Raw genomic sequence first — 27,665 nt, 5'->3', positions numbered from 1 at the left:
CGGATGAAATATTTCACTTCCAACAGGATCTTATCACCGCTGTGTTCCTAACATCACATCTTACGTTTATACAACAAGCGCCAATACAGTGCTGGATTACTCTAACACTCGATCTATTAAACCTCCTCCACCTTGAGCGTTAATTTATTCGAAGTACGCGATATCGACCGATCGATTTGACCTAACCGGCTACTCTTTAGTCGATAATTTGCAACATATTTATCATCCATTTGGCAAAGTTCAGGCTATATATTCACCACTATATCGATGAGACAAGGTTTATGCCATTTTTATCTTGCTCCATTTACCCACACTCTATCGAAACACTTATACTTTTTTCTCCAATAGAACGATTTCTATCTCGCTTAAACTCGAGTGAAGGTAGTAGGAAAATTTGTTGAATATTAGAGCTTGCCAACGATGATAAAGGGTTCATCGATTTTTTTGAATGGGTGAACGGAATGGATGGGCGATTAAAGAACGCGAGGCAATTACAGGAAGCCGTGGAACGTCGTCGACGTTCGAGGGGTCGTCGGGATGAGCTAGGTGCTTCCGCCTTTTTACCCTTCAAAAGCGGTGCATTGCGGATTATGCGTCCCGATAGTAAAATTGTAATGGTCATCGGGCACATTATAGCCGCCCTTGAATCTTTAACCTTCCAGCTTTGCGACAGATTATTCTCGTCTTTAGCTCGTGCGTGTCTGAAGTTATACTGGGTGGCTCGTAACGATATGTCTGGATTCTCATGGTGCAGTTGAAAAATGATGATGAATACGGTAAACGAAGATGAACGAGATAAGGAAAAGCAACACTCCTCGAAGAGAAAATTTGCCCAAGGACATTATTTTAGAATAGTTGCAGTATTCTGTACGAGATAAAAATATCTTTTGCAATTCTGAATTATCAGAGTGAAATTCGAAAGTAGTGGAATTTATCCGACAGAGGATTTGTCTGTAAATAATTATCCTGCAATTTTAGGGAGTGAATTCTCGGAGCGAAAAATTGTGATAAATCAGATAACGGAGGACAGAAAATTGAATTTCCTTCCTTGTCAAAGTGATTATTTTACGTTTACGATATTTTCCATTAGATGAAAATATTATTTTATGAAATCTCAGGGGATAGATTCATGGAATTTAGTTGAAAAACAACGAAAGGTATGAAGAAATCTATAATGGAAGTCCTCCTGGCGTTACCTTTGATTTGCGACATTTTCTTTAAAACGGAGATATTATTTTATAAAAATTTACGGGCTAAATTATGAGAATACGTCGAAACGAGACGAAGAAAACTGGAATTCCTCGTGGAATTTGTCAAAGTATGAAATTGGAAACATAAAGATTCGAGAACGTATCAGAGTTCAATTATGGGGATTTTTTTTCCTTTTTGATTAGACCAATAAACTTCTTTCGCATATTTTTTGTATTGTAACAAAATAATATGTAAGTTACCTAATCTACGTTTTTCAACAATGTTGCGTTTACACGCCTTTTTTCAATAAATTAAACCAAGTAAATGAATATTTTATAAGAGACAAAAATGAGAGATTTAATGGACTAGCTACATCGGTAAAAATAATCGAATATAAAAGCATTTGAAAGCAAATGTAAGTGTGCGTCACATTTAACACAGTATTTCTCGTACGTGACTAAAATAAAAGCTTGTATTAAAATAACCAGTCAATGTTCAATGAAGAATACCTATATCGTAACAGGAAATTTTCCTACCATTTTCATGCTTACCAGATAGCATATATTACCCCATATGCATACTCATTCTCAATCTATTATACATAAATACACGTTTGGTACCGCACCATTACCTATTTGCAATTTTATATATCCATTTTATATATCCCTGTAACCAGGTGCTTACTATAAGCAGCTATTGAACACTGGATGTTCCTGTTTTTAGCTCGAACAGCAAAATCTAAACACACCCTGTTTCCCAGAAAATCTCCGATAATGAATTTTTTAATCCCAACTTGAATAACTTGTACAAACTAATTTCCAGCGTTGGAAATTTCGTCCAAACAAAACACCAACGAAATTTAATTAAAAAGTAAATAGGGGGGGAAAATGTGCAAGCTAAACTTGGGAACTAGTTAAATAAAACTTTAAAAAAAGAAAGTGATCATCTAGCTAACAATGATTATGTTATTTAACTGAATTTTATTTATATTTCGAAATAATTAGTTCATTTTCGTAAGAAAATGATTTCTCTCCTAACTGTTTGAACATTTAGTCGCGGAACGAAATTTCTTTTTTATTTCACTTGACATTTTATTCTGGAATAGGCGTTTTCTGAAATAATATCTCAAATATTTTCTAGTCTGTTATCATTTCAACGTTGTGAATCGCGTCAGAAATAGAAATTTCCTCGCAATGTTTCATACACATTTCGAAGAACAAACGCTGTTCCACTGTAAAATAATTCAATTGATCGTAACAAATGTGCGGATCATAGTTACAATTCAACAGAGATGGATAGTATTTAAATTCTAAATGAGACGTTTCCATGCCACTGGACATTAAAGATTTGGTTAAAGATTTACGCTCGTTTGGAAATTCATAATGCTATATGTAACAGTAAATAAGCCTAGTAAAATTATCTAGTAGAGTCTGACGGAATCATAAGATCAAAGCCGATTCGAAAATTCTCCTAGTCTTGAATCATATACTTAACATTGTAATCAAATAACAAATAAAAATCTATTTTATCATATCATTTCTTCTACGATGTTTAAATATTTATGGAAGCTTTGATACGAATGAACATAGCGCTTTTCAAACAAGAAGCATCGTTAGGGAGGGGCGGAGGCGGGATTGAAAAATACAGGAAAACTCCGTTAATACTAATTAATTCAGTGAGGAGGTCACGGGTCTCGAACTAAACCCGATTTAAACTCGACTTCCGGATTAACGAGCTTTCTACTGGCAAGGTTCATTTATGGAATTTTCATATTTCACCGAACGAAAGGACTTCCAGTTCGATGCGAACTTCAAAGCCCTGGTGTGATTTTCAATTTACGACCGACTACTCTCTTTTGCTCCTACCAAATATTTAACGAGCTACCAGTCTATTTTCCAACCCACTATTTTTGTCCAACTAAGTACGTTTCTTACAACGATGAAACACGCGCCTTGTATAATTTACGATGTTCGCCGTAGCAGCTTGAAACGATCGCCATTTATATAGCGAACGGAAGTGGACGAGCAGTAGCAGAGCCTTGTTGTTTTGTATGTATGTACAGGGTGGTGAAAAAAAATTGAAAACTTTCATTTTAGCTTCGAAAGAAGATTGCGTCGGCTATATGAAGGAAGAAAGTTTCGATAGATATCGCAGTCTTGGACAGATCTCAGTTGAAATGAAGATAAATAATTGCTTCAACTATTTTATTATTCTTATTTTACAAGTGACAGAAGTAAGTTTCTACGTAATTACTCGGCGTACAGTGCGGATGTTGGATAATTGATGACACAATGGAGCAACGGGTGTGTCTGGACTAATAAAAACGGGCAGTATAATTATTTACTTCTTACAATTATCATAAAGTATCGTTATACTTTCTGTCGATTGGTACTATATGTTTCTCTAATTGAATTTGACTCAGATGGTTTTACAGACGAGGATGGAACTATGTATTAGTTTTTAAAAATAATTTCGTCGATGTAGAAATCATTCGAGATGTGCATATTATTTTATAAATAAAAACGTACGTTTTGAACTGAATGACCATCGTACGGTCCCTATACAACGTATTATCTGTATTTTATAATTTTTTGAAAACAAGGATTAATTTTAACTGTTCGATACTCCTGTTATTTCTAAGCTACACCTTTGACTCGATAGAACATTATAAACAGTCATCGTCAAGTTTAAACTTGGAGTTAATACGTACGCGTATAGTAGTAGATTTTCAAAACCGTTTTCTTTGAAAACGAAGCTTCATATGCAAAAATTTTATTCTATAATACATTTTCGACTTATTTCTTTTTTTTTTATGAGGAATCGTGTCTCGCTTGGTTGTACCACCAGTCAACTGCATAATGTATCCTCGAAGTCCTGAATTGTCTTTTTGGTCGCCCTGTACATGTATACGTGTAAAACGAAAAAGTGAGGAAAGGAAAAATGGGGAGAACGAGGAGAAAGGAGCCGTAAAGAAACGAAACTTTCAGAGCTCGAGTAATAATGGCAGAAGCGTAGCAAGAGGCGGCGCGTAATCGATAGACGACGTTAGACAACGTTGTTAACTTGCAACAGCGAACAACAAGTTTTCGCGCGAGGAACCAAGCGACCGGAAAGTTTTTAATTTCTTATTAGGAGAAGCTGGAAACACAGTTTTTCGATCTCGTCCCCTTCCTGTTTCCCTCGCTTGTGTTGTTTACTCGCCCACCTTCGCACTTTATGGAAATACATAGTAGTTCTAGTGTTGGTAAAGTAATTGGGACGAAATAGTCGTTAAATTATATCCCTCTGGTTAACGAACTGGTTAACGAAGCAAACGTTTAAATGAAAAACTTTGAGTGATAATGTAGTAAATTTAGTAACGTAATACTTCATGATTTATAGATCTAGCGTTAAATACCTGGCGCTAATTGCTTCACTGTACCAGAATCGCAGTATCCATCAGCTCATAACGTCTCGTAAGTCGACTAGGAATTTTTATGAAAATTCAAATTCTTGTGAATGTAATTAAAAGAAACGAAACGTTGGTAGAAAATTGTTAGGTGTATTCTATGCAATCAGAAAATTTGTATAAATGCATAGAAATCCGCAGTATACTCGTAAATAAAAACCTATTAGTATAGAGGAATCATAATTTGACGGTACAAAAGTTATCAAAGCCAACAAAATTCCATGTAATATCAGAAAGTTACAACCCGTTAACATTCGAGCTAACAACCTCGTACTGCAACCATGAAACCACAGGAAATAATTTCAAAACTACGATAAATCCTGAATACAACAAGCTACACGATTTATCAAACGAGAGTACAGCAAATACAACATACGGTTTCCCTAATTTTGGCCAACGTGGAAAAGTATAACCGTGATGAAAACTGGGTCTATTCCCTGAATCCCGTGAATACGAGTTACACGCCTGGCCAATGGCGTATCGTTGCACGTCTCTGAAAATAAATCCCTAAAGCTTCGGATTTCTTACCTAGCCATCGGTTATATATACATATACATACTATGCTTGCTACTCTGCAAGTATCAAGCATCGGGAGGATCACAAAGGCGATAAGGCTTTCGTGGATGCGACCTGTTCTTCGGGACAATATTGAACCAGTGACGGTGGTAATACGTAAAAGAACTATGATCAAATAAATTTTCTTCGTGTTCTCGAGATTTACGTTCCCTGGTGGTTACTAGAGTGTTAAAAGATCGATTATCTTACGAGAAAATATATCTTCGTTGTGTATTTGTATTGTTAGTGGAGAGAGTATATTTTTTGGAAATATTAGCAGATTTTTTATTTTGATTTTGTGATCGTAATATTATTGCAAGATATGTGATCAAATAAACTTTCTTCGTGTTTTCGAGATTTATATTGCCTGGTGATTGGTAGCGAATTAAAAGATTGACTGTCTTACGAGAAAAAAATGTTTTGTTATGATTTAATATTCCGAAAAATTATTACGAGATTTTTCGTTCCGATTAATAGACAGTTGATGGATTTGATTGACAGATTAAAACAACTTGTTGAATCATGGTGTATCTATTTTTCCAGAAATTTCAGTATTTTGGAGCGATTGACAGAAAACAGAGTTGATTGTTTCATCGATGAATAAAAGCAATTTAGTTCAATATCCGTATATTGTTTCAATGATTGGGTAATTGTTATTTGGAGATATTCGTTGGTGATTGAGTCAGAGGATTGATTAATCGATGAATGAAAATGGCAATGATTATGTACTTAGATATAATGTTTCTGAACTTTAAGTATTTTGACGTTACACTATAAGTATATTATATTTACATTATTATTTGATCTTAATTAAAAAAGAAATAGATAAATTACCTTTACCAATCTTCCACTGAAATTCTCGTATATTCTGCTCTTCATTAAAAAATGGTTAAATAAACTTAAAATCCTTAATTCCATTTAAATTCCAATACAACAAATTGCCTGAAGAGTCTCTGGAACATTTAACGATCCAAACCAATACAAGACCACAATCCACGCTATATCCACGAAGCAAATAATCAAACAAGCTTAAACAATCACCAAAAATCCCCCGCCCCTGAAATCTCAAACCCCAGAAATCAATCACATCATCCGCTTCGATCAGCGTTCAATCCATTCGGTTCCTGTTCGCCCAATCAGCGGAAACTCACCGTCGAGCAGACTTTAACCGCAGTCTACATCGATAATTTATCCACGTAACTGCGTGGAATCCGCGATTCGCAAACGGTTTCCCACGGTATGCGAGTACGTGTGTGCTGATAATCGAATCTGAAAGGCCTTTCTGCTGGAATCGATGAAGCACACGCGTTTGGAACTCGATCAACCACGAGACGTGGAAGAAGCTGCATAATAAACGTCGCATCATATTAAAGAACGAGTGTCTCAACTGAGAAAAAGTCTCAATTGTAAGATATTTCGGGTCTGTGAATCCTTAAGGATTCTTAATTAGTATATTATTAGGTTGTCCGAAAAGTTTCTTTCGTTTTATATGGAAATAATAGACGCAAAATGTTTTTTATTTTATATTAGTTTATTGAATTATGCACGAACGTAATAATAAAAATAGAACGAAATGGATCATACCTAATTCGATAAAATAATATAAAATTGTTGTTCATTTAATATTTAGCTAGAGAAATTATTTATACAGTTTGATAAAATAATTTCATAATCCTAAGTATAATTCTTAATTAGAATATTTTATTTAATCCTGGCTATCTTATATTTAAGGAATACTTATAACAAGTAATTTCTCTGATACTTAAGATTCTATTTTTTAAATATTTCCAAACGTCGTTACAAGCTACTGAAAATTATAAAATAGACTTCTAATATTATCCGATATAACAGAGAATCAAAAGCTACATTGCCACGTAACAAACCTTGAAATTTTGATCCGATTCGAATTGACTTGAAAATTATCCTAACTTATAATACTCGATAGAACAATATAATAATAACACAGAATAACAAAATCTTCTCCAATTATTGCAACAAGTAGCTTTCTCGATATTTCAAAGTTCCATTCTTTCCATCTCCCCAAACAGCTTCTCAATCTGCCAACGTTTTTGCAACATTTCCATCGCTGAAAACCATCAATCACAAGATCCCACAACCATATCTTACAAAATAAAACATTCAGAAAGCATCTTTCCGTGCGCTGAAACGTCGCCCTTCGACTCCAATCAGCCAAGCAACAACCACCGCAAACTTCCTTCTCCTTCGCCTGCAATTTTCACAATAAACTTCCCGATCTCCGCAAATTCAATCTTCCAGCTGGTAACCAGCTTTCACGTTTGCCTTTATCGCGTTAGCTCGCGATAAAGATACGAACGTCAGCGCGGCTTACGAACCTCGATCAACGGCGTACACGGCATTCAACGATCTTCGTGGCGTGTCTCGTTTAGCAAGACCACGTACCCGCTGCCATTGTCCGTCTAGCAGACGCGATATTCGCCAGGCGATAAACGACAACGACGTCGCGAACTCCTCGCACACAATGGAGCTTCTTCCGCATCTCGTCATTGATCGAGGTCGCGAAACGCGCGTGCATCGATTCCTCCAGAAAGGCCTTTCGCGTTCGATTATCGACACGCATGCACTCGATGGGAAACCGTTTCGCAGTGTGTTAGAACCACTGTCCAAGCGGCAGATGTTCGTAACTGGACGGCGGATTTTTACGAAAATTTATATTTCGCTGGCTGTAGTTAATTAACACTAGAACTACCACACCAGTCAAATCGACTGGTTTTACAATTTTATTTTAAAATTTCCTACTTCACGTTATATCTTTTTTCCGCAATGGTGTAATGACTTTCGTAAAGATAACTAAAAGAATAGTATAATGAATTTTATTTTGTTTTTTATGTATTCCAACTCAAAATAATTTTGTATGAAGGTTGCTGCAATCTGTTTATCGAACCTCAATTAACCATTTTCCTCGTTTTGTACAAGTTGCCACATATTTCTTAAATTTTTACCGCGTATCATTCAATATGATGATATCAGTTATCAGGAAAATTCCAGATCGATCGCTAGATGCTAATACTAGCAATACCACAGCAGTCAAGACGACTGGTTCTACAATTTTACAAATATGTCAATCCTCGTTTAGGTCGATCATGGTCGCAGATGGATTAATAATACCAAAAATGTACTACATAATATGGAATTCCTTCAGTAAGAAAATAATAAATCGAAAAATATAAAAATATTCTATTATATGTATTTTTTAAAGACCAGTCATTTTGACTGGTTGTGGTAGAAATAGCTTCGTGTTAACTATCGATAGTTCTAGTGTTAAGAAAATGGAACTTGACAGTACAATTAGCGATCTGTGAATTTCCATATAAATCGATATAATTTAAAGGATATCAAGGTACCAGTAATTCGAAATAAATAGATCTATACAACTGTGTTTCTATCGAGATAAAAATCGTTATTAATTCTGTCAGGAATACCTGTATTTTCCCAGCGATTTGTGAGAAAGGAAAGCAATTTTTTGAAAACAATCATTTTCGCAGTTCGCCAGTTCTAGCGTCGAACAGAGATTCGTTTTATCGATCGATGTAAATGCTATAGGGGACTTTATATATTTCTGTATATCGTACGCGTTCTCTGCATTTTATTACGTCTTTAAATTTCGTACAAATGCGTACGAATCCGCTGTCCAATTATAACATTCGCCATTTCCTATTACCTAATTTTTGTGCTTTTCCAAAATCTCTAATTCTTAATTGGAATATTTGTATTTAATCTATAAAAATTACTTATATAAACATAAACAGAGTGGTCGGTACGTAACAGTCAATAATTAATTAATTAACTTAGCCTGTGCGTCCTTTACAATTAAATGATTATGAAACTAACCACGCAAAGGATTTCACATATTAATTACGTTTGTGTACCTCTGAATATAATATTCGACTAATTTCCAAAGCATGGACAATGCGTCGCGCCACACAGCTGCACCCATTATAAACCCCAGTGGCTATAATTTAACAGGAAAAAAAAATGTTGCGACGTTCATCGAATCGCGACGCTTTACGTTCAGTTCAATATGCGCAGGCAGAGATACGCCGTGTGTTGCATCCTTAATCAATATGCGAAGATTCAATATGCGGTTCACGCGATCAGGATATTCATTCAGCTGTAGAACGTCATTAAGGATGCTGGCTGCTGGTAGAAAACTTATTCGAGAGCCGAGTTTCAGCCGCTGTAATAAGCCACACGCTCCGCTTCTTTGACTCTCTTGTTTGAACTACTCCTTTGAACACGATATTCTCTGTTTGTTCTCCGAAACTGTGGATCTGCGCGAATTTCAGTAGAAAAACATTGGATTTCGTACTTGTTAGTAGAAACAGAATATATATTAGGCAATTTTTTATTAAATTAAATTTTTATTAAATTAATAAGTAATTATTAAATAGTACTAGTCAATAGCCGGTTAATAAATAGTTAGTAAATAATTATTAAATAGTATTTATGCGGTTCTTTACAATTGAATTGGCAAGTTAATTTAGCATATTATTTTGAATATTTGAGCAGTGTAAAATATAATTTAGTGTTTCAGTATTTTATTGTTTTTAGAATTTAGTAAGGATTTTGATAATTCAGTAATACGATAGAAGGTACAAATTGTTCCATGTAGTTTATTAGAACAATTTGCAGGAGGATTAAACTTTGAATTTTCAAAGTGCTAAATAGTTCAATAATTGAACGAATTGGAGTTACAGAAAATTTGTTTATCAGCCTCTTCGATATGCCTTTGAGAATTTCTTCATCTCTCTCTTCTATAAACCTTTCTAAAACCTTGAAACTCTCTATTCGGTCAGAAAAATCGTGAAATTTGTCCAAAATCCTTTTTCAATCGCCAACCATTTTTCCGCGCAACGTCACTCTGCAGAAAGTTTCGCAATTTCGATAGAAAACTCCAGCGAATTATTCTTTTTCACTAGCGTCCGAGCTTCAAATTAAAAAACCGTCGAATCGAAAACTCGAAAGAAACTGAACTGAAAAATAAAATCGTTCGATTTTGTCGAGTTCTCGCCGCTTGGAGATTACGAAGACAGCTTCTCAGGGATCCGCGATCGAAGGGTCGAAGAGGGAAATCTCATTTACCAAGGGACGTGGTGGAAATTGAATGTCACGAGTCGCTGCTGGGATACCTCGTGACGAACGGAGAACGAGCACCACGGTGATGTATAAATAATAAACGTAGCGAAGCCGTGTGACGTCTTCTTCCCCGAGTTGTCGAGCGAATTGAACTTGGAATTTCTTGCTCGTGGCACGAGATTCCGAGAATACCGAGAAGACACAACGAGGATGCACGTGAGTTAAGTTTCAGCTTGCAGGTTGCTTTCAATAATGAGAACGTCTGGGATGAAAGAAAAGGAAGAAGGGAAGTGCTTGACAATGTTTCAAATCGCGATATTTAATACGGTGTTTTGAGATGAAGCTCGCAAGTAGAAATATGTAACATTGTACGATAATCTATGGGAGTGGAAAATTAGACAAATTGGCAAATTCAGTAGATAAATCAGCGAATACGCGGAGATGATTTTTTCGCGAATGAAAAATGCAAAGGAACAGATTTATTAGAAAATTGTGAACAGAGATCTCATGATATTACTATGAAATTTAATGTATTATATAACGATGTGTTTGGAATAAAAATTTTCCTTTATATTTCTGTAGGTAAACAATTAGAGAATGTGATGAAAATATTACGTAACAAAGAATAATTAAGAATTAATTTAACGTTAATGAAGCTACATCTAAATTAACAACTATAACGAGTGTGAAAAAGCTTCGTTCTTCTTATATTTCTAAAACGAATAAAAATTTCATAATAATTTAACTATTTGCCAGCAATATAATTCCATAATCATTCAATCGTATATATAATTCAATAATTGATATATATAATAGTATTTATTGCAGCATCTGTACGTTTCAATATTTTCGGACAATAATACGTAATTGGTACATACGTAATTCAATAATAATACAATTATGTGGTGGTTTACACACGAACCAATAGGACCATATTTTAGAAACCATGTTATTTCCTTAATTATAAATTCCTAGAAAAATTTTTAAAATCCATTTTTCTACAGCCTCTCGAAAAGTCCTCTCGTTCCACTTTCGTGCTGTGCACCGCAGAAAAGCTTTATACTTTTTTTTCCAGGCGCAAAAAACACGCGTAACCGAGAAGAAGGATTAACAAAAAAGAAACAGAGTAGTTTACACACAACTGAAGCGTGTAGCTGATTTCATTTCGTTACGAGTTTTCCGCAAACTTGACAAGTGTTGAGCAAACTCGACAATCGTCGCGTGTCGTTTTTTTCGTAATCGGAGGAGAAAAAGGATACACGTACAGGTACACAGGGGAAGGCAAGTGATCAGGAAATGCCATTAACATCGGTGGAAAAATGTAGCCGCAGCTATCGGGCAACAAAAGCGCGTCGGGGCGCGTACAATCGGCACGCGATATTTAAAAGCGAGCACAGAGTCGCGTTCGTCATACTTTAATGAAAACTAGCGAGCATGCAGCCTCGACTTCCAACTGCAACCAGGTCTCCATACTGTGAATTACGACAACGTGTCGCGCCGTTTCGATTCGACGATACAGGCGACCCCGTTTCGCAAGATCCGCCACGAGGAATGGGAATTTTTATAAATCGTATTGGAAATCGTTCTCCATCGGTTCTGTTGATTTCACCGAGGAGAAGTTGAAATTAAAAGCCGAGCCTTTCAAACAGTTTTGAAAGAATCGTAAATTGAAAGAATATTGTATTCTTTTCATTCGTGGAGTTTTTGTTATCGCGTATGATCAGAAATTTTAATGAAGTTAAGTTTAAATATAATATAATATAATTTAAAAAAATGGAATCCAGGGACAGAAAGTTGTTATATCTGCTAAATGTTGTAATAAGTAGTGTATTATACATTTTATACTATATTTTGTAATGTTTTTGCACGTTCTAGTTTCCCGTAGATTTTAATTAAAGATTACAGATTAGACGCTATCGACATTACAGAAGCTTACCGCGCGATGTATCGGAGTTTACAAGACAATTACTCATTCGATATAATAAATTGAAATCTTATATTCCGATGTTCACGGAGACACCGATACGAAATATTACAAAATAATCTGTCAAACATATAAAACAGGAATTAATAATTCAATCTTTTGTAATCGAGCTTTCACCCTTTCACAAATGAAAAATTACGTAAAATATAAATAGTAGTAATAAAGATTAATAATAAACAGTAACAGCATTTCAGATTCATAATTTTTACAATTTCCGTTATGCTTTAAAAATATGCAGGTGCTACCATATGTTCTTTGGAAAACCACGCAAGAAAATAAAATTAATTTATTCTCATCGCATCGCTCCAACGAACGTTGTGAAAATTGTTGGTTTGTGCGAAAGTGTAAAGAAAGAAGACACTATATTAAGAAACTTAACATTGACTTTAAAAGTAAAACCTAGGTTAAAAAAATCCCATCAAACAATCTTTGCAACGCGACAAAAAAAACCCTTCCTCTCTTAAAAAAAAAAAAAAGAAGAAACAGGAGGAAAGAAGAAAAATCAAGGCCATCTTTATACGAAAGGAAATTCACAAAGAACTTGGAGTCTGCAATTTTTTTACACGTTATAAACGACAAAGTTCCATTCACTTCCGCGTGGTTTCTTCGATGGTGAGCCAAGAGTAGCGTCAAGAGGGAAGAAAAAGACGATCGATACGTGGACATGACGCGTAGGTTATGCTTATGCGTGTTTGCATCTGTATGATGAGAGGTACGTCCAGTTTCAGGATCGTGAAAATGTCACGCCTGTCGTGATGAAAGGCTTTCACTTTTCTGGCGACACGGTAATCACGCTAGTTCTCTGTGGCCCGCCCTTTCACCTTTCACTCCTGACTGTCGTGCAAATTAAGCAGCATTTAACACTCAGCTGCTTAGGAAAATTGCCCCGAAAAGATCACGCTTGATGCCCAAGTGACTTCTAACGACGCGTGCATTAATTAAGAAACGTTTCCTCTCTACTGTGACTGATTTAATTTCCGACGTTTGATGTGAACGGCAAGAAAACGTCCAATTTTTCATTAGAAAGCAGTTAGGTTGTTTTGTTGGCTTTGTAGACTGCATTGTATTGTAACATAAATTCGTTCTGTCTTTATAATTTCTTTTCATTCATATTTGCTATTTATCAATGTGCGTAATGCACGTATAGAAACTGGATGAATTTATGTCCCAATTTAATATATATATTCGTCGTATATAATATATCAATGTAATATATGCAGGGGAAACGAGATGAATTTATTTTACAATCCAATATATGTACATGAAACATGTAGTACAGACCGCTGTAATTCTCAAATAATTTCGCAAGTACACTCGCAATCCACTATCGTTTAGATCGCAACCACGTAGCCCCATAAACCTCAACGACTCCATAATGCAGGCCTTAGCAGGAAGAAAGTTCAAGGCAACCATCTCGAAAGTAAAGCGCCAACACCTCGCTAAACTACCTGTATCACAATATCCGTGCACTATATATCCATCAAAGGGTTCTCTTATTTCTCACCATATACTGAAAACTCGCCAAGCTTCTTCAACTCAACTAGACGTGTAACTATCAAGATCGTTCTCTTTCTAAACGCGTTGACTGCCAGTACATTTTCTCCCCACATTTCTTAGGATAATTAGAATATGATAAATTTCACGGATTAAACGATTTTCAACAATGTGAATAATTTAGATAACATCGCGAAGCATATGTGTGCAAGTGCAATATAATATTTTGTAAAAATTTAATGTTAGCTAATGATGCGATCGAATAACATGTACACGAAGGCACGAGCTGATTGCTTATGAAAAAATAGAATTTTGTCATTTAAGGTTTAGTTTACAAGAAAATCCAGTTTCAACATTTATCAAGTATACTTGAACATGGTTAATTCCGGACTAAATAGGACTAAATAATGGACAGGGAATTGTCCACGCGTGAAAATGAGTGGAATATTAGCTTGGATACTATTTATTATTATATCGCAGATATATCTGATTATATCTAATATTAAATGATAAGTGATCAGGTGTAGGACAGATTAGATTTCAAATTAGATTATGTAGAAATAATAAACCAATGTGGAGGTTGTTTAGTCGTGTAGAGGATAGTTGGTCGGTGAGGTTTAATGGACGAGATTGCTCGTTGTTGAAATCGTCGAATATATTTAAAATAATAAATTAATGTACAGATAATGTTCGCAAAGACGCTCGTACTAACCGATTCGCTAAGACAGTGTATAAGTCGTGAAATAGGATCGCTAATGACTCGTTAATTAGATCGCATAATAATAAGCCTGATAACGATCAAAATGTTTAAATTTATCTATAAAACACTTAATTAAAAAAGCAATGACCGTGGTACTCTGATAGATACCGATTTTATATCAACATTCAACGACGCGTGACTCGTTCAGCATGATCGAAGCTGCACTGTACCACGAGAGACGAGCGTGGCAAGAGTGCGAGAAAAATAAACCATGGAAAAATAAAAGTAACTGAACCTGTACAACAACGTCAGACACAAAGGTCGCCGCTTAAAATATAGAACCAATCGGCGCCAGTCTGAAAAATGTCAACGCGCATCAGGCTCGCGAATCCTTTCGTTCGTTTTCCTTGTTTCATCTTCTAAACTTTGCCCAAAGGGTATCGAGAAACGCGGATGCCGCGTCCAACTTTCCACTCAATGCCGCGAAAACGGTACGCTCTGGGACCCGCCAGACTTTTCTTGTCTACGTCTGGAGAGACGTGGAATCGAGATACGTGTTCTCACAGACCCTACGACACACGCTTCTTGCTCTCGCAGTTTTGTAGGTTGCGCAACCCGAGAACGTTCCGGGAATTATTTGTTCCAGAAGAAATTTGCGGAGGTATTAGTTTCAGATCTTTTTTTCCAAGTTGTAGTTGGTAATCTCTTCTTTAGAGACTGTTGTTTGGGACCATTTGCCAACATTTCAAACTTGTCTCCCTATCAATAATTTGAGATCTTTCGTCAGGATTGCTGCTTGAAATCTATTCTTTTGGAAATTGTTGTTTGAAATCGTTCGTCAACCTTTCAAACTCATTTTTCTCTGATTAATTTGAGATTTGTTTTTGAACATAGTTGCTTCGAGTCTTTCTGTTTTTATTCGGAGGTTGTTATTTGAGATCGTTCGTGAACCTTCAAAATTTATCTTTCCACCATATGAAATCGATCGGTAATGCGGGAAATTAAAAAGAGAATTCGAGTCAAACTGTTTGAAACTTCGGTAAAACTTCGACTTAAATAAATCGATCGAAAGCGTTGGTTTTCCGAAATCTCACTAAAAACCAATTAAAACAGATGCGCAGAAACATTCAATAGAAAGTTCATTCACAGTTAGCGTTCATGAAGCGTTCGTTCGTCCGAGCAACACGAAGCTCGATGTTATTTGACTTTCGCAAAATTTATGGCTTTCCAGGGGATTGAACAAGTGGTAGTTCCATGTGGGACGCGTGGTTAAACGACGATGGTTAGGTCTGCATTAAAGCAAACTACGAGTATTCAACGTCACGTACGTATCAAGCGTCAGGCAAGTCGTAAATACTAGAAAATGATACCCGAAACGAGCCACTCTGAAACCGAGTTCAATTTGCTCCATCTAAATTTTATCTGTCGTCGTGTTGGCATTGTATTTGTCGACTAAAACATATTTCGTAGACGAGACTCTAATACTCTGCTTCCAGTTTTACCAAAATTAATTCAATGATTCGAGTCTAACTAAATTAACGCTTCGACAATTAATTCGATTCATCAAATAGAATTTTTAGGGCGTATAAAAATGTCCTTCCGGATAAAAATGCGGTACTTAATATGAGCAGGAAGAAATAAAACTGTGATAATTTTATTCTTTATAATCATTATAGTCGCGTCTAATGGCGTATTACGATCCGATGAAATCGATCTTCATACGCCTATATGTAGCAATGAAACTAAATACTAAATCTCATGGAACTATTCTGTCACTGAATAAATTCTTTATCTTCGGATTCTTTGATCTTTCAATTAAAAATCAGATTATGAAAGGTCGTCTAAGCTAATGGAAAGACTTCTAATATCAGCAGAATCACTTTATATTTACTATATAATATATTTAAGTAGTAAATGTGTGTAATAGTAGTAGTAGTAGTAGGTAGAATTTATTTTTAGCTTCCCGAGCATAAGAGGAACTCGGTTTACAATTATTTTCCATATTGCCTTGCACTCTGACTTAATCACCTGTACACACAATCTTATTCTACCTTTATTTTACTATTCTATGTTTACTGTCTGCGTGTAGCAGTATACATAGTAAGAAATAAAATATATTATTGCCACGTTCATTAATAATTAATTCAACGCTACAGTTTGACGATTACATAAAAAAGTAGTAACTGTTGCTTAAAATTACCTGTTCGTCTTTCATACGATACAATAAAATTCGTATATTGTTACTATAAATCAACTAAAGTGTTCAGATATTTATGAGCGTTAGCGTACAAATCGACAGATCAAAAGACCGAAACTCACCGACATAAAATATCCACCGCCACCAGATGTTACGATATATCTTCTACGCGACACCTTTTGAAGATTGATCGGCGACTGGCGTAGCGACCGAGACGTCACGATAGATTAGCTGCTGGCGCAGTGTATTGAAAATATCGTAATTTTTGCGGTGCTGGTCGCCATAAATTACACCGTCGTCAGTCCACGGACGCGGAAACCACGTAAATATACCGATCGATCGATCGAACTTTTCAACCACATCGCTGCCTATGATGTATACTAGATAACTAAGTAGAGTAGGTCAACGATAAGCCCGACCGCCGCTGCCGCAACGCCGGTATCTATCAGCCCGTCCACGGAGCTTCTTCAGTCTTCGATCAAATCGTTTTCTCGCGAGCCTCTCGGCGGCCATTATTTTCCCACAGACTTTAAATAAACCTCGACTTATCGGGGACTTCCGTATTTCATGTCGCGCCGCAAGGGAAAGCCTCTTTTCCCCTCGGTAGGCCTCGAGTTTGTCAGGGTTACTTTTAACATTTCACTCTAATACCTTTTCCTTTCCAACAGTGATACTGTTTGCTACAGGCCATGCGAGGGATAACGGTTTATCACAGAAATGTTATATAAAAAATATTATGGTTTAATATATCGCCGTGTTAATCCAAATAGGCGTATCCAGTCAAGAGGTGGTTTCGAGAGAAACGACTTTTAATATTTAACGATCAGATTACGGTTATATTTTCTGTTTCAATGCAGATACAGATTTTTTATTTAACGTATACGTAGACAAACTACTTTTCGGCTACCTGGTAACGGTGACTGCATTTAAGCGGAAAATCACGTTCTTTTAACTTGACACGGCAATCTAACGACGTATGTTGCATTTCTAACACGTGGTTCGTGATTGAGGAAATTTTTGAAAATACACTGCAGCTTATAAGTATGTATATGAATACTTTGTTAACCCGAATCGAATGCTTCCCATGGTTTTTCTTTTTTATTATTTTATAAATCTGTTGAATCGTTCGTATCATACGTGCTTCACAATGTAAAATACTAGATACGGTAAAATTCGTTGAATTTTTGCAATAACTGTAACGAGCAATAATACCAACGGCCAGCAGTGTGTATCGACGAGCAATATTTTTTGATGTTTGAAATATGTGGTTGGGGTTATGTAATATATATACATATATATATAGAGAGAGTGGTCATTCAATTGTAAGCAATTTATCAATACTACATTATACGTAGTATTGCTCGATAATAAATATTATATTAAATATGTGTAATGTCAATATTGTATATACTCTGGAGATTTGAATATTATGGTAAATCTACTATTGATATTAAATTAACATGATATTAAGTGCAATATCAATATCATACATCTTGATTAAATCGTTGAATACAGATTGAAAATTGAGAATTTCATACGTTGCTACCTAGTATTTATCTCATATCAGCGTACTGCGATAATAGACGTGAAACGCTATGATAAATCTCTAAAAGTCCATGGAATTGCTTCGAAATAGCCCTCTTCAAGAAACTTGTCGAGAAATTTGCAAAACAAAGCCATCGCGAGAGAAGCCGAAGCTTACACCGATCATAGCTTCCCTCCAAATTTTTCCCAACGAATCCTGCTGGAAGTATCCGCAAGAATTCTCGACGCTATTCATCAACCTTCCCAAAAAGAGGAAAAATTCCTTTGATACAGACTAACTGAGGCTCGAAAACGAACTAGGAAATTCATCTCGTGTTTCCTTCTTTGATTACCTTCTCGGCTTCCCTCGTCTAGCGAAAGAATAAGAGGAGAACGGTAACAGAGGGATTATTTTAAATTCAAGTTGGCTGTCATTATGAAATAACTGGGCGGAGAGAAACGCACGATTCCACGGGAATAAATCCTCAGCAGATCTTCGTTTCGGAGCTGAGCACCGGCTCTTACGTTTGAAATATTCCGAAGAAAGGATCTTTCCTCGGTGGTGTTCGGCGAGACGTGCTGGAAATCCCTGGAGCAACGGCGAGATCCCCGTCGATGGGACGCCGGCTTTATTTCGCGCGGCATTTTGACAAAATAATTCATCGCGGTGAACGAAAGGCAAATTTCGAGAGACTGTTACGTCGATTTCAGTGAAAGGAAGCGGAAAAGCGGGCCAATACGAATACCGATGCCTGATACTTTCTGACGTCTTTGGCGGTAAATTGAGAAATATGGCGCATCGAAAGGTTCGTTCTATTCTGCGATAAATTGAAAGCAGAGCCGAACGGTTTATTGCGGTCGATTAGGCTAACCCTGTTGCGTCATTTTTCATCAAATGTTATTCTTCAATATGTAAGCGAAATTTTGGTCAATAGAGTCAAATTTGGTCAAACATCGATAGAATTTTCGTCGTAAATTTTCGCTGCTAATATTTTCTACATTGTTGCCTTCTGCTTATGATTCCAATAGACAAGTCGATTTCATTTCTGCTCGTTCTTCTACGTAAAATTCGCACAGTATATTCAAAGTTCAACACTCGATCTTATATCGTATCTTGTTCTACATATTATGAGCGTATCTCTACAAGATTTATAATTCATTTTGTATACTTTTTCGCCTAAACGCCACAGATATTATAAATTCGAATGGAATTTTAAAAAAGCTGTTATCCAATTGTTGACTTCTCGCTTTAATTTGGATAAGAAAAACATTTTCTTAAAGCATCACAAATCTGTTTTGTTTCCAAAATGAGAGCAGGGTTAATTTAGTTACATTTAGAACTTAAAAAAAAGTTCATTGCTATAGTCTATCAAACTGTTTCGAACCAAACACTACTCGAAAAGTTTAATTAAAAAGCCATTCTTGTATCAGGTAATTCGTTGAATTAATATGTCGATTACAGAGAGGATTAATCGACTGAATGGAAAATCAATTTGATAATAGACTGTATGTATATGTGTACATTGTAACATTTACAAAGAAACTCAAACGGACGATATCATCCGAGCTCGACTCGATTCTAGCGAAATGAAAGTTTCATGCGATCCGTCGCGATTACGAAAGAATCATCGAATCAATCCCACGGTGGAACAGCACACAGCACTTAACTCTTGTCGCCACGTATGAATTTTTCACGAGTACAACTCTGGTATAACTCCGGTATAACTCCGGTATAACTCCGGTATAACTCCGGTATAACTCCATCACAACTCCGGTACAACTCCACCACAACTCCGGTACAATTCCACCACAACTCCGATACAATTCCAGTATAATTCCGGTACAATCCCGACACAATTCCGGCACACCTCCACCACAATTCCGGTACAGCCCCGGTACAATTCCGACACAATTCTGGTGCAACTCCACCACACCTCCGGTACAACTCCGTTATAACTCCGGTGCAATTCCGATACAATTTTGGCACAATTCCGGTACAACTCCACCACAACTCCGGTACAATTCTGGTACAACTCCAGTATAATGATCGGAGTTTTCACAGTTGCTTCAAAGAAAGTATCCACCCGCTGCGCTGTAAGCTGCCTAATTTTTCAAGAAACGTTCTGCTCATAAATATACTTGTGCGAATTTTTTCATTCGCTACTTTTATAGTATACCTTTGCATTTCGATTTTAATTTCGGATACGATCGATCTACGCTCATTCGAACATTTAAAAATATTATAATATCATATTATATAATATTATATTATATAATATTATATTATATAATATTATATGTTGATAAAATTTGAAATGTATCTATATAATTTGAAAGATATTTATCGATAGCATTGGTTTCAAATTTTACTATTACAATCACCATACGTGTTTCATTATAGCGTTAACAAAATTTCGAAAGGTTTCGTACAACGCACGTAATATTGGGTTGGCAACTAAGTGATTGCAGATTTTGTCATTAAGTGGTAATGACAAAATCCGCAATCACTTAGTTGTCAACCCAATATAGCCACAAAAAGATTCCTATAATAAAAGTTCAAGTAAATACTTCCATGAGCGACTATATATGTTACACTTATGTTTCATCGTAATAAATAAGCAGCGTATAATTAGCATCGGTTAAGAAGATAATTATGTTTTAACATTTTGGAAAATATTTTCATTTTTAACTTTAGGCTTCCCATTTACAAAATGAGATTCCCAAGAATTCCCAGGACCAACGTCGCAACAATATTTTCTTCCTCTTCCCACAGAAATTCATAAACCGCAAACAATAAAAGGACTCTAGAAAGAAGCATAATTTAGAACGTACTATTCGAAAGCCTAAAGTTTCACCAAGGAAAATTATCAGGGTGAAGTTTCCTCTGGTTGTCACGGGTCCACGAAGGAGGAAATATTATCAGACAGAGAAAGTGTAAGATGTATGAAAACGTACCCAAATCCATGAGATGTTCCTCGCCGAATCGTCGCACAGCGTGAACATGAAGAAGCCCGAAAGCGAGCTGCATTCCAGTGGTGAGCAACAGGGCGAGGAACCCGGCTGCACAAACCAGCCACCCCCAACCACCCTCTGGATAGAAATGCGTTCGCATGGCGGCGACGTCTATGCCTGAAGGGAAAGATTAGCCTTAATTACGATTGCTTTTTACATGGATCGTGTGAGCGAATTTTTTCGTTCGTTTGGCCATGAGCACAGTAATTAATTAACGAATTAATTCTATTATTCTTTTCGATTTTTTCTCGGTTTTCTACATTTTTAAATATTTTTTCTTTTTAATACTTTATTCGTAAAAAGCATGATATACATAAAAGATAATAAAATTATACTGTAGCGTGCACGAAAAAGGATACGTGCGCGTATTATCTTTTGTGTTGGGTTTTATCCGGATCGAACCGACTGTATCTCTATAGTGCCAAATTCAAACTGTGTACATAGATACACGCATGTGTGCGTGTGTGTGTGTTGGATGAGAATTGTGAATAAAGGGTACAAAAGTTCGATTCGTTTGTAGCGCAAGAGCGAGACGCTATTGTAACCCTGTTACATCCAATCTCGTAATATTTTATACTAAAATTTGATATCTAGAAAGTATCTGTATTTCGATAATATATAAGTTAGAATTTCCATTTGAATTAAAAAATCTTGTATCTTAAGAATTAATTGTAAATATTAATTTGGTGAAATTTCATAATGAAATTTTACTATTGAACGAATAAAAAGATTTTTGATCTTCCAAGATTAACAAGTTGCAGATAATTTTTCTCGTTAGAGAAAGTAATAATCTTTTTATCGATGTTTATTAATTATAATAATTGCATGGTCGATGCTTGTGCGTTTATAGGAAATTTGAAATTGCAAAAATGTATAGAATGCATGTAATACGCAGGAAGAATACCTCAAGTATCCAAAGAGAAACGCTCGCCATACGTTTTACTGTTTAAATACATTGATACAAGTATGAAATTGTTTTGATATTGATTTTCAGGGATAAGCAATAGTAAAGTTGCACAAATATCCGCGATCTGACGATAGTATTTTAGCCCGATTTAGTATTGAAATAGTATTGAATTTGTATTTAGTATCGAAATACTTTCCAGCATGAAAGACATGAATTTAATTACCTGGACGACGAAAGGCTGGCACACAACGATGAAGACTTCTCAAATCACCGAGCACCCAATTACTATTTCCGATCATGCCATCATGCAGACTTCCCTCTGCGTCCATGTAACGCATTCGAGTATCTAAAATCAGAAGAGAAGCAACAATTAAAAAACAGAAATACTTTAAATGTATATATGAAAGGTTGAGAAACGAATCAGCGTAAATTTAACTTGCCTTGGGGATGAATGAGACAATTTAAAAACTAATTTATTGTTAAACTATTTCCAATCAAAATTTTTACCCGCAATAAATCAAAAAACACGAGCGTCAACCTCAAAGGGAAATCAAAATCCGGACAAATGCATAGATCGATATATTCAAATTTTTCAGTTGACATTTGACACAAGACACAATTTTTTAATTCTATCTTATTTCTTTTAAAAAACAATGGTTATTTTCTTTCGTTCTCTCTTGCAGTTAAGTTCATCTGTACGTCATAATAAAAATCGTAATAAAAGTCGTTTTAGACATCTTCATTGGCATCGCAAATTTTGTTCAAAACCAATTTGTAAAAACTATATTTATCTTAGTTTTACACTGATTGGCTTCTGAGCTCTACGTATATACGAAATGGCGTGACTTTCGCAATCGATGCTACGTTCGCTTGAATGTAAATTAAGAAGGCTACGAGCGGATTAACCCCTGGCGGATTAGGCACCAGTGTTTTTGCGTAATTCGACGATATATTTGCAGGACTTAATTACACCGAGAACTGGCTCGCAGATGCGTCCAATGAATTTATGTGGCACGACCCGTTTTGTGCGCTGGCTAAGCCGGGCGATAAAGATAAACGCTGTTTATTGTGAGTTCGGCATCGTTGAAGACGAACTCTCCATGAAAAAGAGGAAAATTGAAATTAAGTTTGATTAAAATTACATATCGTGAACTTAATATCGCGAATTGCGGTATTTTACTGTGCGTAACGTGTCTAGAAAATAGGGAAGGCTTTGTTAATATTCTAAATTAGAATTTAAGAGGATTTAATTCAATTAGAATTTCGTTTTACAACTTTTAAATAGATTTAGAACTATCGCAGCGAAGTTAATGTTACTTGCTTTGTGCGTTTTATTTCTATTTCTATTTCTATTTTTTTTTTTTTTTTTTTTAATTATGTGAATCCCTGTTACTCGACTTTTTATTTCACTTTTGTATCTGAAATTGTACTATAAATTATGATTATCTCTTAGGAACTATAGAAGAGTTTTTTAGTATTTTAAATTGGAATTTAAGAGATTGTTATATTTTAGGCGATAGTGACGCGTGATATAGTTTAGTGCGTGAAAATTACAACGCGTTAAAATAATTGTGAAATAATTAATAATATCTAATTATTAGCTAATTAATAGCTAATTTAATAATATATTATTTAATTTTATGCTCTATTTTTGCTTTTGAAATAATTATTGTTGAATTCTCTGAGGAATTAGGATTGATTTATGTTAGGCTCGTGATCTCAAAATTAACATTATCCAATTGTATGACCCCACGACTGTCATTACCGAGTTCCCGGATCCTAGAATTATCGCTATCTAGTCCAACATTCGCGAAATTATCACTGGAAAATCCTATAAGCTTGAATTGTTGCTACTGGAACCTACGTCTTCCGAATCTACTGTTATTTCGATACTAAATGTCACGAATTTCTACTAATTTGAAATTCCCACTGTCAAACAATGTTATCGTTACAGTTGTTCCAATCGTTCTCTACAATTTTGCAAAGTCTTTCTAAATTTCACAGCATGAAAATACGAACTTTGCTTTCCTTGTGATATTATTAGCTTATATCATTTGCTTAGCTTCCAAAAATCTCTACCATTTCTATAATTTATTCCCAATTTATATTCTTTCCATTATGATATTTCTATTATAATCACGGATTTTCTAACCAACGTTTATTGATATTAGTCACGAGATCTCGATATTCAAGAATACTCAAAATACTAATTTCTGTTTCTCTTAAGCCTCTTAAGGCTACAACACACAGCTTATACTATAGATTCTACCAAGTTCATAGTATAGTTTTGTTAAAATGATTATATTGAAAAAGGAGGTTTAATTGAAGAAATTAAATGCTGTGGGTATATAGTTTCTACAGGGTATAGAATTTTCGTATTTCCTATACCTATAGAGCTTCACTGTCAATCCTGCAAACTACTTCTAACACATGCTGAATCGTAACAATGTAAAAAAAATAATAAATAAATTCTGTGATACGTGTACAAAGTCCAATAACATGAAATTTAATTCCTATTTATTCCGACAATTTCCCAATTTTTCTGTCACCGTAATAAACTTCATTAATTCTCAACTTTTCATTGCTATACAACCTCCATACACGAATATTCATCATCCGTTCTATATTTTCTGTTTTCCATCAGAATTTCCATTACAGCGCGCGAAATATTTAATTCGAGGTTAATGGAAAATTTTTCAACGTGTTATAGAATTGATTCCGAGCAAAGAGAGAGAGAGAGAGAGAGAGAGGGAGAGAAGTATTCAATGTATCTACGATGTTTCCGTCTTGCAACATCGCAACTCTGTGCCACGGATCGGGGACGAAACGAGTTGAAAGAAATGAAGAGGAAAAAGGAGAGTCAAGTGGGTTAGATAAAAGTGCTCATGAAAAGGAGATGCTAGTTGCTATGGGGTGAGAACGAGGGCCAGCAGTCTTGTGGTCGAGGGTTCGAGAAAGCGGGTCGATGATTTTCAGCCGAAGAAATGTACAGAAAAAATCTTGGAAAAATAGTGTTCCTCCATAAATTCGCATCTATCGATGATTTACAGCAAACATATTATTTGTCCACGTTTTGCATTCTCGAGAAAAACAGCTCTGAAAGTTCGATGGTAATTTGTAATTAAATAAAAACATTTTACATTGTATTTATCGATGCTATTATAAAATTGGCTAGAAATTGTGCATTGGTCCTTTTTTAGAAACGCAAAATGACGATGATGGATCATGGTTCCTGAAAATATCTTTGTAAATACGAAGTAGAAAAATATTACTTTTGACAAATTTATGAAGTAGACATAAATATGACTTTTAACTGTTAACTGGAGAACTATCATCCATGTGGGGAAACTCAAATTTTAAAAAACGCGGACAGGCGATATGTGTGCGATAAACACGTTTCTTGCTAGTGAAACGTGCGAATAATAATTCAATTAAAACTGGAAAATAATTCGTATAGAAAATTTAATTAGCGAATCAATTGAATTCAGATAAACTCACATCGATACACTCGTGAGTTCGTGTGAATTCAGAATTGAATTCACAAAAGAGATTGAAACTAGCTCAATCCGTTCGCCAAATGAAATTCCATCCTGTTCTAATTAAACTTCCGAAGAACGACGTCGTTGCAAACTGTGAGACGTGAAAACGTCATGAGTCAAAACATTTTTATTAATTGTTTTATATAATATTCTTCTATAATACTCTTCGATAAACATTTTCGGAAGCAAGGGAAATTTTCAAAAGCCACAGGAAACAGAATCGAGCAATTTGAATTTCCATCTGTCTTTCGGCCATGGGAATCAATTTCTTAACATCGATTCGCAAACGAGCTCGCGTGAGCGCAGCTTGTAAGGAAAAAAGGATGGAAAAAATTATAGAAACATAAATAGTAAAAAGTAAAAAGTTAAAAAAGGAAATATTTAAGCAGCGCGAACCAAAGCAAAAGTAAGTGGAAAAAAAAGAAAAAAGAAAGGGGGAACAGGAATCGGCGTGACACGTATTCTTAATTGTGGCACGACCGTTCGTGCCGGCATCGCTGAACGTTCCTTTCCGCTTCTTTTCCTTTCTCTTCTTTTCGCCTCTTAATTACAACGTACAACGGCAAAGTTTCCGCAAACAGCAAAAGTTCCTCGTAAAATTCGTCTTTACGGGGCTAATGAAGTTTTAAGCAATTTAAAGTAGAATTTTAGCGACGCTCGCTGTTTGCATTTTTATTTCGCTCTTTTGGTCACCGTTGGAAAATGACCTTTTCTCCTGGACCCATCGAAAGCTTTCCCACCGTGTAAAAATAAAGAGTAGCGATGATACGTCTTTGCAGATATTTCAATTCTCTCTGTTATTCGAAAGAACCAACTTAAATCTAATGTGTTCAAGTTAAATATATTTTCTCTTCGAAATAAGAAAAACATGGGTGCACCTTCCAATTTCTGTAGTCACGTGAAATCATACTACTAAATGGTAGGAAATTTAATACAGTTAAATCCAAGAGATAGGTATTCAAGTGTTATAATAGATATAATGGCTGCAAAATACTTTTTGCAGCCATTTATTAGCAATTAATAATATTTATTAGCAACAGAAGCATTGTTATTACTAATTGTAGAACTTAATTATTATTAATTATTGTATAGTGTTGGATTGTAACGTACGGTGCCTATCCCGTGTTCGTGGATTTTCAACGATGGCAGACTAAAGTGACGAAAATGTTTTTAATAATTTTCATTTCGAAGTGATTTTGTTTGCGAACAAAATCCTATTGGTTGGTGGACGACGGGCAGAGAATTTCCAACAGACAACTTGAACGATTGTCAAGTTAGAGTCGCCTGGAAATACCAGAAATTGGAACAATCCAAATAATGACTGAACTAAGTCTGATTCAAAAGTAAAGCTAATAAATGGTATTATAACTTGGTGTGGAAATGAAACGGAATTAATTTCTACGTCAAATGTCTTTCCAATTTATCATCCTGTTCTTCTCTCGATTCCATTTGAAAAGGACAAAGCCAGGATATCTAAAATTAGTTTACCTTCATAATTAATTACCGGATCGCACGAGTTAGGCACATTACGGTTAATTTTCTCCACAGTCGACTGCCAGAACAAAACTCGTCTCTGGCAGAGAACGTTTTAACGTTCGTTCTCGTGTAATTTAAAATCCTCTCTGTCTCGGCGATCAAAGAGACAATTTTATATTTCCCTTCGATATTCTTTTCTCCGTCGACGAGAAGGAAGATTCGCTATTTTCCTTTTAAATTTCCATCGATTCTACCGTGAATAATCTCTCTTTCCTCTATTCCACGACAAGCGGTTGAGATACGAAACGGAACACTCATTAACGCACCGAGTTCTGACGAGCAAGGAAAAACTGTAAAAGAAACTTTTCTTTCCATTGATTGATAGTGCACAATGGCCGAGGATCGGACGCTAAGGCGAGAAATCAAAGGGGCGAAATATTCTTAATTACAGTGCGAAGGAACGCGAGCCAACGAAGGAGATAAGCGCGTGGGTCGGCCGAAAAATGAGGCTGCTCGTGAAAAA

The 27,665-nt window shown here is 35.6% G+C and overlaps 1 protein-coding gene across 9 annotated transcripts in view; it reads right to left on the bottom strand.

Moving 5' to 3' along the window:
- Positions 1–27,665, bottom strand: part of LOC126916525 (monocarboxylate transporter 10-like) — a 335,858-nt gene that overhangs the window by 69,992 nt on the left and 238,201 nt on the right. For all 9 annotated transcript variants that reach the window (XM_050722383.1, XM_050722387.1, XM_050722386.1 and 6 more), the window contains 2 exons: positions 22,351–22,473; positions 21,164–21,337 (listed from right to left, as the gene is read on the bottom strand). In XM_050722383.1, the coding sequence (XP_050578340.1) occupies positions 21,164–21,337; positions 22,351–22,473 (297 nt within the window). The remainder of the gene's footprint in view (positions 1–21,163; positions 21,338–22,350; positions 22,474–27,665) is intronic.

This window comes from Bombus affinis, chromosome 5 (genome assembly GCF_024516045.1).
Source record: "Bombus affinis isolate iyBomAffi1 chromosome 5, iyBomAffi1.2, whole genome shotgun sequence".
Lineage (NCBI taxonomy): Eukaryota > Metazoa > Arthropoda > Insecta > Hymenoptera > Apidae > Bombus > Bombus affinis.
The sequence above is the reverse complement of the archived record's forward strand: the minus strand, read 5'-3'. Positions and strand labels throughout refer to the sequence as shown.